Source organism: Lynx canadensis, chromosome B3, assembly GCF_007474595.2.
Source record: "Lynx canadensis isolate LIC74 chromosome B3, mLynCan4.pri.v2, whole genome shotgun sequence".
NCBI lineage: Eukaryota > Metazoa > Chordata > Mammalia > Carnivora > Felidae > Lynx > Lynx canadensis.
Window position 1 is genome coordinate 81,618,736 of NC_044308.2, and position 12,487 is coordinate 81,631,222.

Genomic DNA, 12,487 nt, shown 5'->3' on the forward strand with positions numbered 1-12,487 from the left:
TGTGATTTATAACCGAAAATAAAAGTTCGTAGGTAAGCTAAAAAGGGAACAAGGGCTGTCAATAGAAGTGCTCTGACATCTTTGGATTTCTGAAAATTTACTTATCTTCGTATATTTTAGAGATTCTCAATGGGGGATGCATAATAGAATTATCTTTGGAGATGCCTGTAGTATCCTACTCCAGAAAAACTGACTCAGAATCTCCTCAGCAATTCTAAACCTCCATAGGTTTTTCAGATGTTCACTTCTTGGTTAAGAACCCATTTTCTCCCAGTGCTATATTGAAGTTAAACTCTAAAAATCAGTATTTCATTTTGTTTTTACTATTGTGAAAATGTTTTATCAGTTACTTAAGAAAACTATTTTAACGTTTAAGATATAGTCAGTACATGGGAAGAAAATGGGAAAATGAGAAAAGACAAATGATGGGACTAAAAGTCATGAAGTTACATAGCTTCATTGTATAATCAATAATTAAAGTTATATTATGTTTTTATAAATAAACCTATATGCGAAAAACTCGCTTGGACCTGCCCTAAAGACCAAATAGAGTTAGTAAACCACACCTAAACTGAATTGAGCATTGCTCACTTTGAGATTTTCCTTTGAGTTGGTATTGAAAAATGACCTTTTCTAATTTCCCTACCTATCCAGTTTCCTATTATTTTCTAGAGGGAACATTTTTTTCTAGTCATATTTCCTCTGTTCACTTTTTGTCTCTTTCCGTTGCTCAGGTTGATGCTTCTGGCAGAATTTAACTGAGTCCCATATTGATGGTCATTTAAGTTAGATGTGGCTTTTAAATAAATCTTTTGATACAAAATGTGTATTTACATTGCTTAATACTCATGCTATTTTGAAGGAAATTAATTTTAATAGTTTTAACTTGAATATGTTTTCTTATAGCAGAAAAAGAAAACTAAGAACTTCAATCCACCAACACGTAGAAATTGGGAGAGTAATTACTTTGGGATGCCCCTCCAGGATCTGGTGACAGCTGAGAAGCCCATACCACTATTTGTTGAAAAATGTGTGGAATTTATTGAAGATACAGGTAGGATAGAAGTATCATTGCAGAGATTTAATTTAAAATTTCACTTTTGCTATACCAACAGTTTGTCAAATGTTCATGATTCATAAAAGCTAAGTTTTGAAACAGATGTGTAGTTCTCATTAGGATTGATTGTGTTGAGTGTTCACTCTAGACATAACTATCTGATATTTGCAGAAAACCTTGTTCTTAGCCATTAATGCTTTTGTTGGACTTCTAATAAATGGGTAAGTTGAATGCTAAAATGTTAAACTTCTCTTATCTGGAATTTAGAATAAGTTGATGATTAAATTATGCTACTATTTAATCATAGTTAATGATTTAAACAGATAATTTGAAAGTTTTGAATATTTTTTAAGTCTAGTACTATTTTTATTACCCATTTTACATATGAATATTTGTTTTAAATTTCATAGCAATATTTATAAACGTATGAAAGACTGCTGATTTGAGATGTTAACCATTTATTTGTTAGCAGCACTAGCTCTATGTGGTTTATATGCTGTATTTTTAAATATTTTTTGATAGAGAGAGAGAGAGAGAGAGAGAATGGGAGTGGGGAGGGTCAGGGAGAGAGGGGGACAGAAGATCTGAACCATGTTCTGCGCTGACCCCCAGCAAGCCAGATGCAGGGCTTGAACTCAGGAGGGACTGTAGAGATCAAGACCTGAGCTGAAGTCAGGTGTGTGCAGATATCCTCGCTATTTTATTTTTTTGTTTTTGTTTTTAATTTTTTTATATCCTCACTATTTTAAAAACAAGCCTGTGTTACGTTTACTTTGCCCAGTGTAAACTATTAGCTGAGGGTTGGAGTAGTCTAAAGTTGAGGAATAAAGGTAGAATATTATCATGTTTATTTGCATTTAAAGTGAACATGAGTTAATCATGAAACCTCAGTAATTGACTGGAGTATAAAATTGGATGGTTTGAAAACATGAACTAATCCCATCTTAGCTTTATTTGTTCTTAATGATCTTCTTTGATAAATAAGCATTGTTTAAAGACAAAACTAGGATGTCTGACCTATCTAAAATGTCAGGCTCATTTTTACTTCAGTGTATATTTTAGCCTTTTTAGTCTGATTATTAGCTAAGTTCTATACTAATTGGGTTGTCTGGTGAGAAATGCTGACTTCCTGTTGTGAAAAAGAAGTGGAATATGGGGCATTAACTGTTATCCACTAGTGTTAGAGTTGAAATAGCCTGTAATCTTCTCCCTTCTTTTAATAAGTGTTAATTTATAGAGCATACATTTGGATATACTCTTAATCATTTGAATTTTCCTTCAACAAAGTGTAGTTTTAGCCTCATTTCTTATCTATATTTGTATCCATCTTTAGTATAATAGAAATGTAAAGGTTCTTAGAATATTAGCTTTCTGCTCTGAACTTAAAGAATTCTTATTTGCTCTAATAATATAGTTAGGCTTTATGGAAATAACTGAGAAATTAGGAAATATTTTTCTTTAGTAATTAGAAAATAATAAAGTAATAGTCTTTTGTACATTTATTTTTATAATTAAAAATTCTCATTTCTTGAATATCTTCATGGTAATTGAGTGATTTGGTTTGAGGAAAATGAACGAGTTCCAAATGTAAGATAAAATGAAACTCTATCCCATATTTTAGCATAATTTGAATTATTTCATTTAACTGACAGATAATTTATATATTTAAGTGCTTTGTTAGAAGTATACTGAGGTGGGGCTCCTCGGTGGCTCACTCGGTTGAGCATATGACTCTTGGTTTCGACTCAGGTCACGATCTCACGGGTTTGTGAGCTCAAGCCCCACATAGGGCTCTGCCGCTGACAATGTGGAGCCTGCATAGGATTCTCTCTTTTTCTCTCCCTCTCTCCCTCTCTTTCTCTCTCCCCCTCTCCCTCTCCCTCCCCCCCCCTCTCCTTCTGTCTCTCCCCCACTTGCACACTGCTCTTTCTCTTCCTAAATCAGTAAACAAACATTAAAAAAATAAAAAGAAGTATACTGAGGTACTGTAAGATCACAAGAATAGTTATATAGAAGTTTCAAGTCCACTTTTGTGTTGTTGGTGGTGGTAGTTCTAATTGATTTTACTGATTAATGCTGATCAGTTTTAGAAATTCTCAGTTGTTTGAATTCAATATCAAATTCTCAATATGCACTGTGGCACAACCATCTTCTGTTGAAGGTTCAACTTAATGTAAATATATATCAGATACTTACTGTTTAAAAGTTGAACTTGATTGTAGATCTTTAGGCATAGTAATATAAATGAGCAGTACTTTATTGTTATAATTAAGTCTTGTTTAAAGAACTAAACTTTTTAAACAATCTTGAAGAAGCTATTACAGTAGTTTTAAAATTCAACTTTATTGATATAATTTACGTACAGTAAAATTCATCAATTTTAATAGAATGGTGAGTTTTGATAACTCTGTAGTCATTTAAGCACTACCACAAGCAAGATACAGAACATTCTCATCACCCCAAAAATCATCCAGTGTATTATCATTAAGTATGGTGTTAGCTGTTGGGTTTTTCATAGATGCTCTTTATCAGGTTCGGAAGTTCCTTTTCTTATGTCCAAAATCGATGTTGATTTTGTTGTGATTTTTCTTCATTTGTTGAGGTGATCATATGGTTCTTTTAAAAGTCTGTTTAATGGTAAATTATATTAATTGATCTCCAGATGTTAAAAACTTGCATTCCTGAGATAAACGCAACTTGGTTATAATGTTTTGTCTTTTTTATATGTCACTGGAGTTAGTTTGCTAAAATGTTAAGGATTTCTGCTTCCTGAGGGATATTGGTCTATGGTTTTCTTGAAGTGTCTTTGTCTGGTTTTGGTATCAGAGTAGTAAAACGGACACCACAGACTTGAATCTATTTTCTAAAAAGGTTGTACAAGATTGGTAATATTTCTTTCTTAAATTTGATATAATTCACCAGTGAAACTGTTTGGACCTGGATTTTTATTTCTGAAGAGGCTTTTAACTGTGGATTAAAATTTTTTTTAATGTTTATTTTGACAGAGGTCACACGTGTGTGCAAGTTGGGGGAGGGGCAGAGAGAGAGAGAGAATCTCAAGCAGGCCCTACACTCTCAGTGCAGAGCCCACATGGGGCTTGACTCATGATCAGGTCATGATGAGATCCAAGACCTGAGCTAGAATCAAAAGTGGAATACTTAATCAACTGAGCCACCCAGGCACCCCTGGATTAAATTTTTTAAATAGATACAGGGATGTACAGATTTTTTATTTCTTCTTGAGCAAGCATTGGTTTTCAAGGAGTTTGTCCATTTCATCCAGGGTGACAGAAGATTGTTTATAACATTCCTTATCAGTATTTTAATGCCTGTAGCATCTGTAGTGATGGCTTCTCTTTTGATTTTGTATTACTAATTTGCGTTTTTTTCCCCCTTCATATTAGAGATTTGTCAATATTACTGATCTTTTCAAAGAGCCAGCTTTTGGTTTTATTGATTTTTTTTTCCTTTTGTCTATTTTTTAATTGAGTGAATTCTGCTTTTAATTCCCTTTTTCAGCTTTCATTTGGCTTCTTTTTAGTGTCTTGAAGTAGAAGCCTAGATTAATGATTTTGACCAATCTTATTTACTATAATATTTTCTGTTAAACATTTTCCTCTAAGCTTGTTTTAACTGCATGCCACAAATTTTGGTGTTTACATTTGCATTCAGTTTCGAATACTTTGTAGTTTTCCTTTTGATTTTTTTTAAAATTTAACTCATTGGTTATTTTATAAGTATTTTATTTCTAAATATTTTCCAGGTATTTTTCTGTTACTCATTTTTAGTTTAATTCTCTTGCAGTTGGAAAACAGCAGTTTGATTTCACTGTAAATTTATTGAGATTGCTTTATAACCCAGAATATAATCTGTGTATGGTGGGACTTTGAGTAGAATGTTCATTAAGATTTCAGGTGAAGGGTTCTGTAAATGCAAGTTAAGAGGTCACATTCTTTGAGAGTACCGGTCAAGTCTTATATATCCTTAGTGATGTTTTTGTTGTTGTTGACTTGTTTTTTTTTAATTACTTAAAGAATACTAATGAAATCTGTAGTTGTGATTATATAGGTCTTTCTCCTTTCAGTTCTCTTAGGTTTTGCTTCATGTGTTTTGAAATTTTAGTTAGGATTATGTCTTCTTTATGAACTGAGCTGTTATTATTATAAAGCACTCTCTTTATGCTTCATAATACTTATGAAGTCTACTTTGTGTAATACTAATATAGCCAATGGTATTTTCCTTGAGTAATGTTTGTGTAGTGTATCTTTTCCATCCTTTTAGCCTATTTGTATCTTTATATTAGTGATGTACTAGTATTTGAAATATGTATCTTTAAACACAGTTCATTATCAAATATTACACCACTATCATTTATAATTTAAGAACCTTGTAACAGTATATTTAACCTTCTGATCCCTTTTTCTTTTGTTACACATTTTAATTATATATTTTTTTCTTTTATTCTTTTTTTTAAATTCCAGTATAGTTAACATGCAGTGTTATATTAGTTTCAGGTGTACAATATAGTGATTGAGCCATTCCAGAAATCACCCCATGCTCTTCATGACAAGTGCACTACTTAATCCCCATCACTTATTTCACCCATCCCCCTACCTACTTCCCCTCTGGTAACCATCAATTTGTTTTCAATAGTGAAGAGCTTGTTTGGGGGCATTTGGGTGGCTCAGTTGGTTGTGTCCAACTCTTGATTTTGGCTCAGGTCTTGATCTCCCAGTTTTTGTGAGTTTGAGCCCCAGGTCAGGCTCTGCTGATGGTGCAGAGCCTGCTTGGGATTCTCCCTCTCTCTGCTCTTCCCCTGCTTCTGCTCTCTCTCTCTCTCTTTGAATGAATGAATGAATGAATGAGCAAGCTTCAAAGAGAGAGTGTGTTTCTTGGTTTATCTCTCTCTCTTTTTTTCCTTTGCTTGTTTGTTTTCTTTCTTAAGTTCCACCTATGAGTGAAATCATGGAATTTGTCTTTCTTGGACTTATTTTGCCTAGGCTTTTACTCTCTAGCTCCATTCATGCATTACAAATGGCAAGGTTTCATTATGACTTAATATTCAATTGTATATATATACCACTTCTTTATCCATTCATCTGTCACTGGAGACTTGCACTGCTTCCATAATTTTGCTGTTGTAGATAATGCTGCAATAAACATAGGAGTATATATATTCCTTTGAATTTGTGTTTTTGTATTTCTTGGGTTAAGTACCTGGTAGTGCGATTGCTAGATTATAGGGTAGTTATATTTTTAACTTTTCAAGGAGCCTCCATACTGTTTTCTAGAGTGGCTGGATCACTTTGCATTCCCACCAACAATGCACAAAGGGTTCCTTTTTCTCTGCATACTCCCCAACACTTGTTGTTTCTTGTGTTACTGATTTTAGCCATTCTCACAGGTGTGAAGTGATACCTCATTATAGTTTTGATTTGCATTTCCCTGATGGTAAGCGATGATGAACTTCTTTTCATGTGTGTGTTGGCCATCTGTATGTCTTTGGAGAAATAAATGTCTGTTCATTTCTTCTGCCCATTTTTTAAATGGATTATTTGGTATTTTGGGGTGTTGAGTTGTATAAGTTCTTCATATATTTTAGATACTAAGCCTTTATTGGATATGTCATTTGCAAATTTCTGCTCCCATTCTGTAGGTTGCCTTTTAGTTTTATTGACTGTTTCCTTTGCTGTCTAGAAGCTTTTTATTTTGATGAAATCCCAATTTTTGCTCTTATTTTTCTTGCCGCAGGAGACATATCTAGAAAAGTGTTGCTGTAGCTGATGTCAGAGATGTTATTATTGCCTGTGCTCTCTTCAAGAATTTTTATGGCTTCAGGTCTCACATTTAGATGTTTAATCCCTTTCAAGTTTATTTTTGTGCATGGTATGAGAAAGTGGTCCAGTTTCATTCTTCTGCATATAGCTGATCAGTTTTCCCAGCTCCATTGGTTGAAGAGACTATTTTTCCTATTGCATATTCTTTCCTCCTTTGTTGAAGATTAATTGACCATATGATTGGTTTATTTCTGGATTTTCTATTCTGTTCCATTGCTCTATAATTCTACAGTATGTTTTAAACATCACAGTGTATATTTATAATTTTTGCTTTGAAGAGATAATAATTGTTATTTTTAAAAGATATTTTCTTTTGGGGCGCCTGGGTGGCGCAGTTGGTTAAGCATCTGACTTCAGCCAGGTCACGATCTCGCGGTCCGTGAGTTCGAGCCCCGCGTCGGGCTCTGTGCTGACTGCTCAGAGCCTGGAGCCTGTTTCCGATTCTGTGTCTCCCTCTCTCTCTGCCCCTCCCCCGTTCATGCTCTGTCTCTCTCTGTCCCAAAAATAAATAAACGTTGAAAAAAAAAATTAAAAAAAAAAAAGATATTTTCTTTCAAAAGAAAGAAAATATTACAGTATAAATCTTTTTATTTAACAGCTTTACTGAAATATTCATATATTCTATAGTTCACCTTTAAAACGTACAGTCCAGGGGTGCCTGAGTGGCTCAGTTGGTTAAGCATCCGACTTCTGCTCAGGTCATGATCTCACGGTTCATGAGTTCCAGCCCCACATTGGGCTCTGTGCTGACAGCTCAGAGCCTGGAGCCTGCTTCAGATTCTGTGTCTCCCCTATTTCTGCCCCTCTCCCACTCACACAAGTGCATGCGTGCTTGCGCTCTCTCTCTCAAAAGTAAGTATTTAAAGAATTAATAAAAAAAAGTGATCTCCAACGTTTCAATGCAGCCATTTACCGTTTTAAATACATACATACATACCTACATAAATAAAATGTACAATTCATTGGTGTTTTAGTACACAGAATTATGCAACTATCAGTGCAACCCATTTTAGAGCATTTTCATTACTCTAAAAAAGAGCCACATACCTATTAAGCCATCACTTCCTATTGCCCATACCCACCCACCCTTAACTTTCTGTCTTTTATTGATTTAACTGTACTGGTCTTTTTGTGACTGGCTTCTTTTAATATGATATTTTCAAGGCTCATCCATATCATAACATCCAGTAACACTTAAATTTTATTGCTCAATAATTTTCCATTGGTGAACATTTGGGTTGTTTATACTTTCTGAATATTGCTGCTATGAACATTCCTCTATAAGTTTTTGTGTGGACATGTTTTTCACGTGAGTATATATCTAGACATGGATTTGCTAGATAATATGGTAAGTCTGTGTTTAACTTTTTGAGAAACTACCACTGTCATACAAACTAGCTGTATCATTTCACATTCCCACCAATAATATATGAGTTCCAATTTCTCCACATCTTTGCTAATACTTATTTTCCTCTTTTTGATTATAACCACCCTAGTGAATATGAAGTGGTATCTCATATGGTTTTCATTTGCATTTCCCTGGTGACAAATGATGTTATGCATATTTTCAAGTGTTTATTTTCATATCTTTGCATATCTTCTTTGGAGAAATATCTATTTAGATCTTTTGCCCCTTTTTAAATAGAATTGTTTATCTTACTTTTAAGGGCTCTTTATATATTCTGGATACAAGTTGCATTGAAGTATGAGTTGCAAAAATATTTTCCCAAAAACACATTCCTTGATGGTATCTTTTGAAGCACAAAAGTCAAAAATTTTGATGAAGCCCAATTTTTTTTTTTTTTTTAATGTTTGTTTAAGGGCTCCTGCAGTGGCTCTGTCGGTTGAGCATCCAACTTCAGCTGAGGCCATTATCTCGTGGTTTGTGAGTTTGAGCCCCTCATTGGGCTCTCTCCTGTGAGCACAGAGCCTGCGTCGGATCCTCTGTCCATCTCTCTCTCTCTCTCTCTCTCTCTCTCTCTCTCTCTCTCTGTACTTCCCCTGCTTGCACTCCTCTCTTCTCTCAAATAAATAAAATTTAAAAATAAAAACAAAGTGTTTATTTTTGATAGAGCACAGGTGGGGGAGGGGCAGAGAGAGGGACAGAAGATCCAAAGCAGACTCTGCGCTGACAGTGTGAGCCCTAGGAGGGACTTGAACTCAAACCACAAGATCATGGCCTAAACTGAAGTCAGATGTTCAACTGACGGAGCCACCCAGGTGCCCCATGATGAAACCCAATTTTTTATGATTTTGTCACTGTTAATGGTATGATATCTAAGAAGGTTTTCCTCAGTCCAAGATTACAGAGATTTTTATTCCTGTATATTCTAAGAATTTTACTTGCTAGTGCTCTTACATTTAGGTCTGTGATTCATTTTGAGTTTATTTTTGTCTGGTAAAAGAAAAGGTCCAGCTTGATTCTTTTGCACTCAGATCTCCATTATCCAAGCACCATTTATTGGATTTCCTTGTCATTCTTTTTGAAAATCAGTTGACCATAAATGTGAATATTTCTGGGCTTCTCCTTATAGTTCACTCATCTATATGGTTATCCATATATGCTGGTACCTCTCTATTTTCATTGCTGTAGCTTTGTAGGTAAGTATTGAAATCAAGAAATATGGAGTCCTCCCACTTTGTTCTTCTAAGTATACAGTTATAGGCTAATGGATTTTTTTTCTTTTCATTCAGCTTTCTAAAGACTGTTCATTGTCTTTTTCATGATATCTAACAGTTTGCTGTTATTCTTTTCTGTGTTCCTCTGTGTGTGATGTGTTCTCCTTTCTCCTAAAACTCACAGATGCTTTTAAGGTTATTCTCTTTTTTTAAAAAACAATTTTATTTAAAATGTTCCTTAACATGTGCTTTTTTTAAAAAAGAAAATACTTCTACTTGAGGTTTCTGGACCTCCTTGGATCCTCTTGGTTTGAAATTTTGAAATTTGTAAAATTTTAGGCCAATGTTTATTGAGATATCTTTTTTTTGTTGTCTTACTCCCCCTACTTCTGCTCTGGACTCTAAACTACATGTATGTTAAACCTTTTAAAATTTTCCCACAGCTAACTAAAAGCTGTTTGTTTTGTTAAGCCTTTTTTTCTTTCTGTGTTTCATTTAGACTGTATATCTATTGTTTTGTCTTCTAGTTTATTGATTTTTTTTTCTGTATAGTCAAATCTAGAAGTTCCATTTAAGTCTGTTTTTACTGTGTGTCATTTTTCTTCCCATCATGTTGGTGGGTTTTTTTTGTTTTTTTTTTTTTTTTTTTTTTTTTTTTTTTTAATTTTTTTTTTTTCAATGTTTATTTTATTTTTGGGACAGAGAGAGACAGAGCATGAACGGGGGAGGGGCAGAGAGAGAGGGAGACACAGAATCGGAAACAGGCTCCAGGCTCTGAGCAGTCAGCACAGAGCCCGACGCGGGGCTCGAACTCCCGGACCGCGAGATCGTGACCTGGCTGAAGTCGGACGCTTAACCGACTGCGCCACCCAGGCGCCCCAGGTTTTGTTTTTTTTACAGCTTTGAGTATACTTAAAAAATTTAGGGATGCCTGGATGTCTCAATGGGTTAAGTGCCCAACTTCAGCTTAGGTCATGATCTCACAGTTTGTGAGTTCGAGCCCTGTGTTGGGTTCTGTGTTTACAGCTCAGAGCCTGGAGCCTGCTTCGGGTTCTGTGTTTCCTTATCTCTCTCTGCCCCTCCCCTGCTAGCACTCTGTCTCTCTGTCTCTCAAATAAACATTAAAAGAAGTTTTGTTTTTTGTTTTTAATTTATAATAATTGTTTTAGGTCCTTGTTTTACTACTCTTGCGTATTTCATTTCTGGATCTATTTTTTTTTTCTGTTGGTTTTTTTCTTGATTATGAGTAACTATTCTTGGTAGTTTTGGTTTGATAACAGATATTTTGAATCTTACATTATTGGGTGGTGAGTTTTCTAAGTGTTCTTTTTAAAGAGTGTTTAAATTGTTTTGTCATGTGTTAAGTATTTGTGAATCAGTTTGATAATTTCTAGGCTCATATATGTAAGTTTGTTTTGGTGAATCCAGAACAGCTTTTATTCTATTGTTTATTTAGATCTACAATAAGGTGAGAACTTGACCCTATATCCTGTATATTAAAGGTCTTCTGAGAATGGAACTTGAACTAATCTCTGCCCCATCCCCAGGAAATTTCCTTTCCTACATTTGGAGTATTCAACCAAAGATTTTCTGCACATATCTGAGGGTCTTTCTCTGTGTATCTCAGCTTCTTTTTTGGTACTCTACCCCTTAAATTTTGGCCTTCTCATCCTTTTTGAACTCCCGTCTCCTGTCTTCTCAACTCTGGTAGACCATTGTGCTCTGTTGTGATTCTACCTTTCTGTATGTTATCTAAAAGCTTTTTCCAGGCACTAAGTTGGATTATTCAGACAGTTTAACTTATTAGCTGTTTTTTTCCCCCACAGATCACTGTTTTGAACTGCCTGTGTCTCAATGTATGAAAACTTGTTTTACGTAATTTTTCCAGTTTAGTTCTTTGCTGAAGTAGAGCAGTTTGCATAGTAGTTGAGTCCTTCATGGTGGAATCAGATGTTTCTATAACAGTTTTTTGATAGTACTGTATAAGTTGTGTTAAGGTCTAGTTGAGAATGACCCTTGAAGTATGAGTGTAAGTTGAAAGTAGACAAAAGTATGTGGAGGAGAGAGATTAAAAAGAAAGGGAATGATAGACTTCTCTCAGGGATTAGTATGATAACCTGATAGATAATGAGCTTGAAAGATAACTCAAAAGTGCCCCTCATATTGCAGGTAGGGCAACTGTAGGTGTACCATTAATGAAAACAGAAATTGTAGGATGAAGAGTAGAAATGATATTTTGATAATGGATTCATATTATGTACATGTTAAATCTTCAGGTGCCTCTGGGTAATCCATTTAAAAGCCCCACGACTCCACTGGCTGTGTGGCTATGGATCTTTGGAAAATGGTTTAATCTTAAGATTTTGGCAATTGTCATTGTATAGATATTAATGTAAGTTATGTGTAAGCTATGAAATTCAGGGTGAACATACAGAGTAAGAAGAAAAGTTCAGCACAAATAAGCTGTACAAAAGAATGGAGCTCTAAAACTCCAGAGAGAAGAAAAATTTTAATAAAGAAGCATCATTATTAACATTGAATATAAAGTCAGGCGACTTAGAATGATACTTTTTAAAACATTTTTGTTGAGGTAAAATTCATATGACACAAAATTAACCATGTAAAAATATACAGTTCAGTGACATGTAGTGCATGTACAGTGTTGTGCAACCACCTCCTTATCTAGTTTCAAAGATTTTTATCACCCTAAAGGAAACTATACCCATTAACTAGTTACTCCTTTCCCTATTCTTTTTTTTTTTTAATTTTTTTTTATGTTTTTATTTATTTTTGAGACAGAGAGAGACAGAGCATGAATGGGGGAGGGGCAGAGAGAGAGGGAGACACAGAATCGGAAACAGGCTCCAGGCTCTGAGCCATCAGCCCAGAGCCCGACGCGGGGCTCAAACTCACGGACTGCAAGATCGTGACCTGAGCTGAAGTCGGATGCTTAACCGACTGAGCCACCCAGGCG

At 34.8% G+C, this 12,487-nt stretch overlaps 1 protein-coding gene across 4 annotated transcripts in view; it reads left to right on the plus strand.

Moving 5' to 3' along the window:
- The window catches only part of ARHGAP5 (Rho GTPase activating protein 5), a 75,965-nt gene that overhangs the window by 35,980 nt on the left and 27,498 nt on the right, over positions 1-12,487 (plus strand). For 3 of the 4 annotated variants that reach the window (XM_030318900.2, XM_030318899.2, XM_030318901.1), the window contains exon 3: positions 907-1,054. In XM_030318900.2, coding sequence (XP_030174760.1) covers positions 907-1,054 — 148 coding nt within the window. The remainder of the gene's footprint in view (positions 1-906; positions 1,055-12,487) is intronic. The other variant, XM_030318902.2, reaches the window with a different exon arrangement.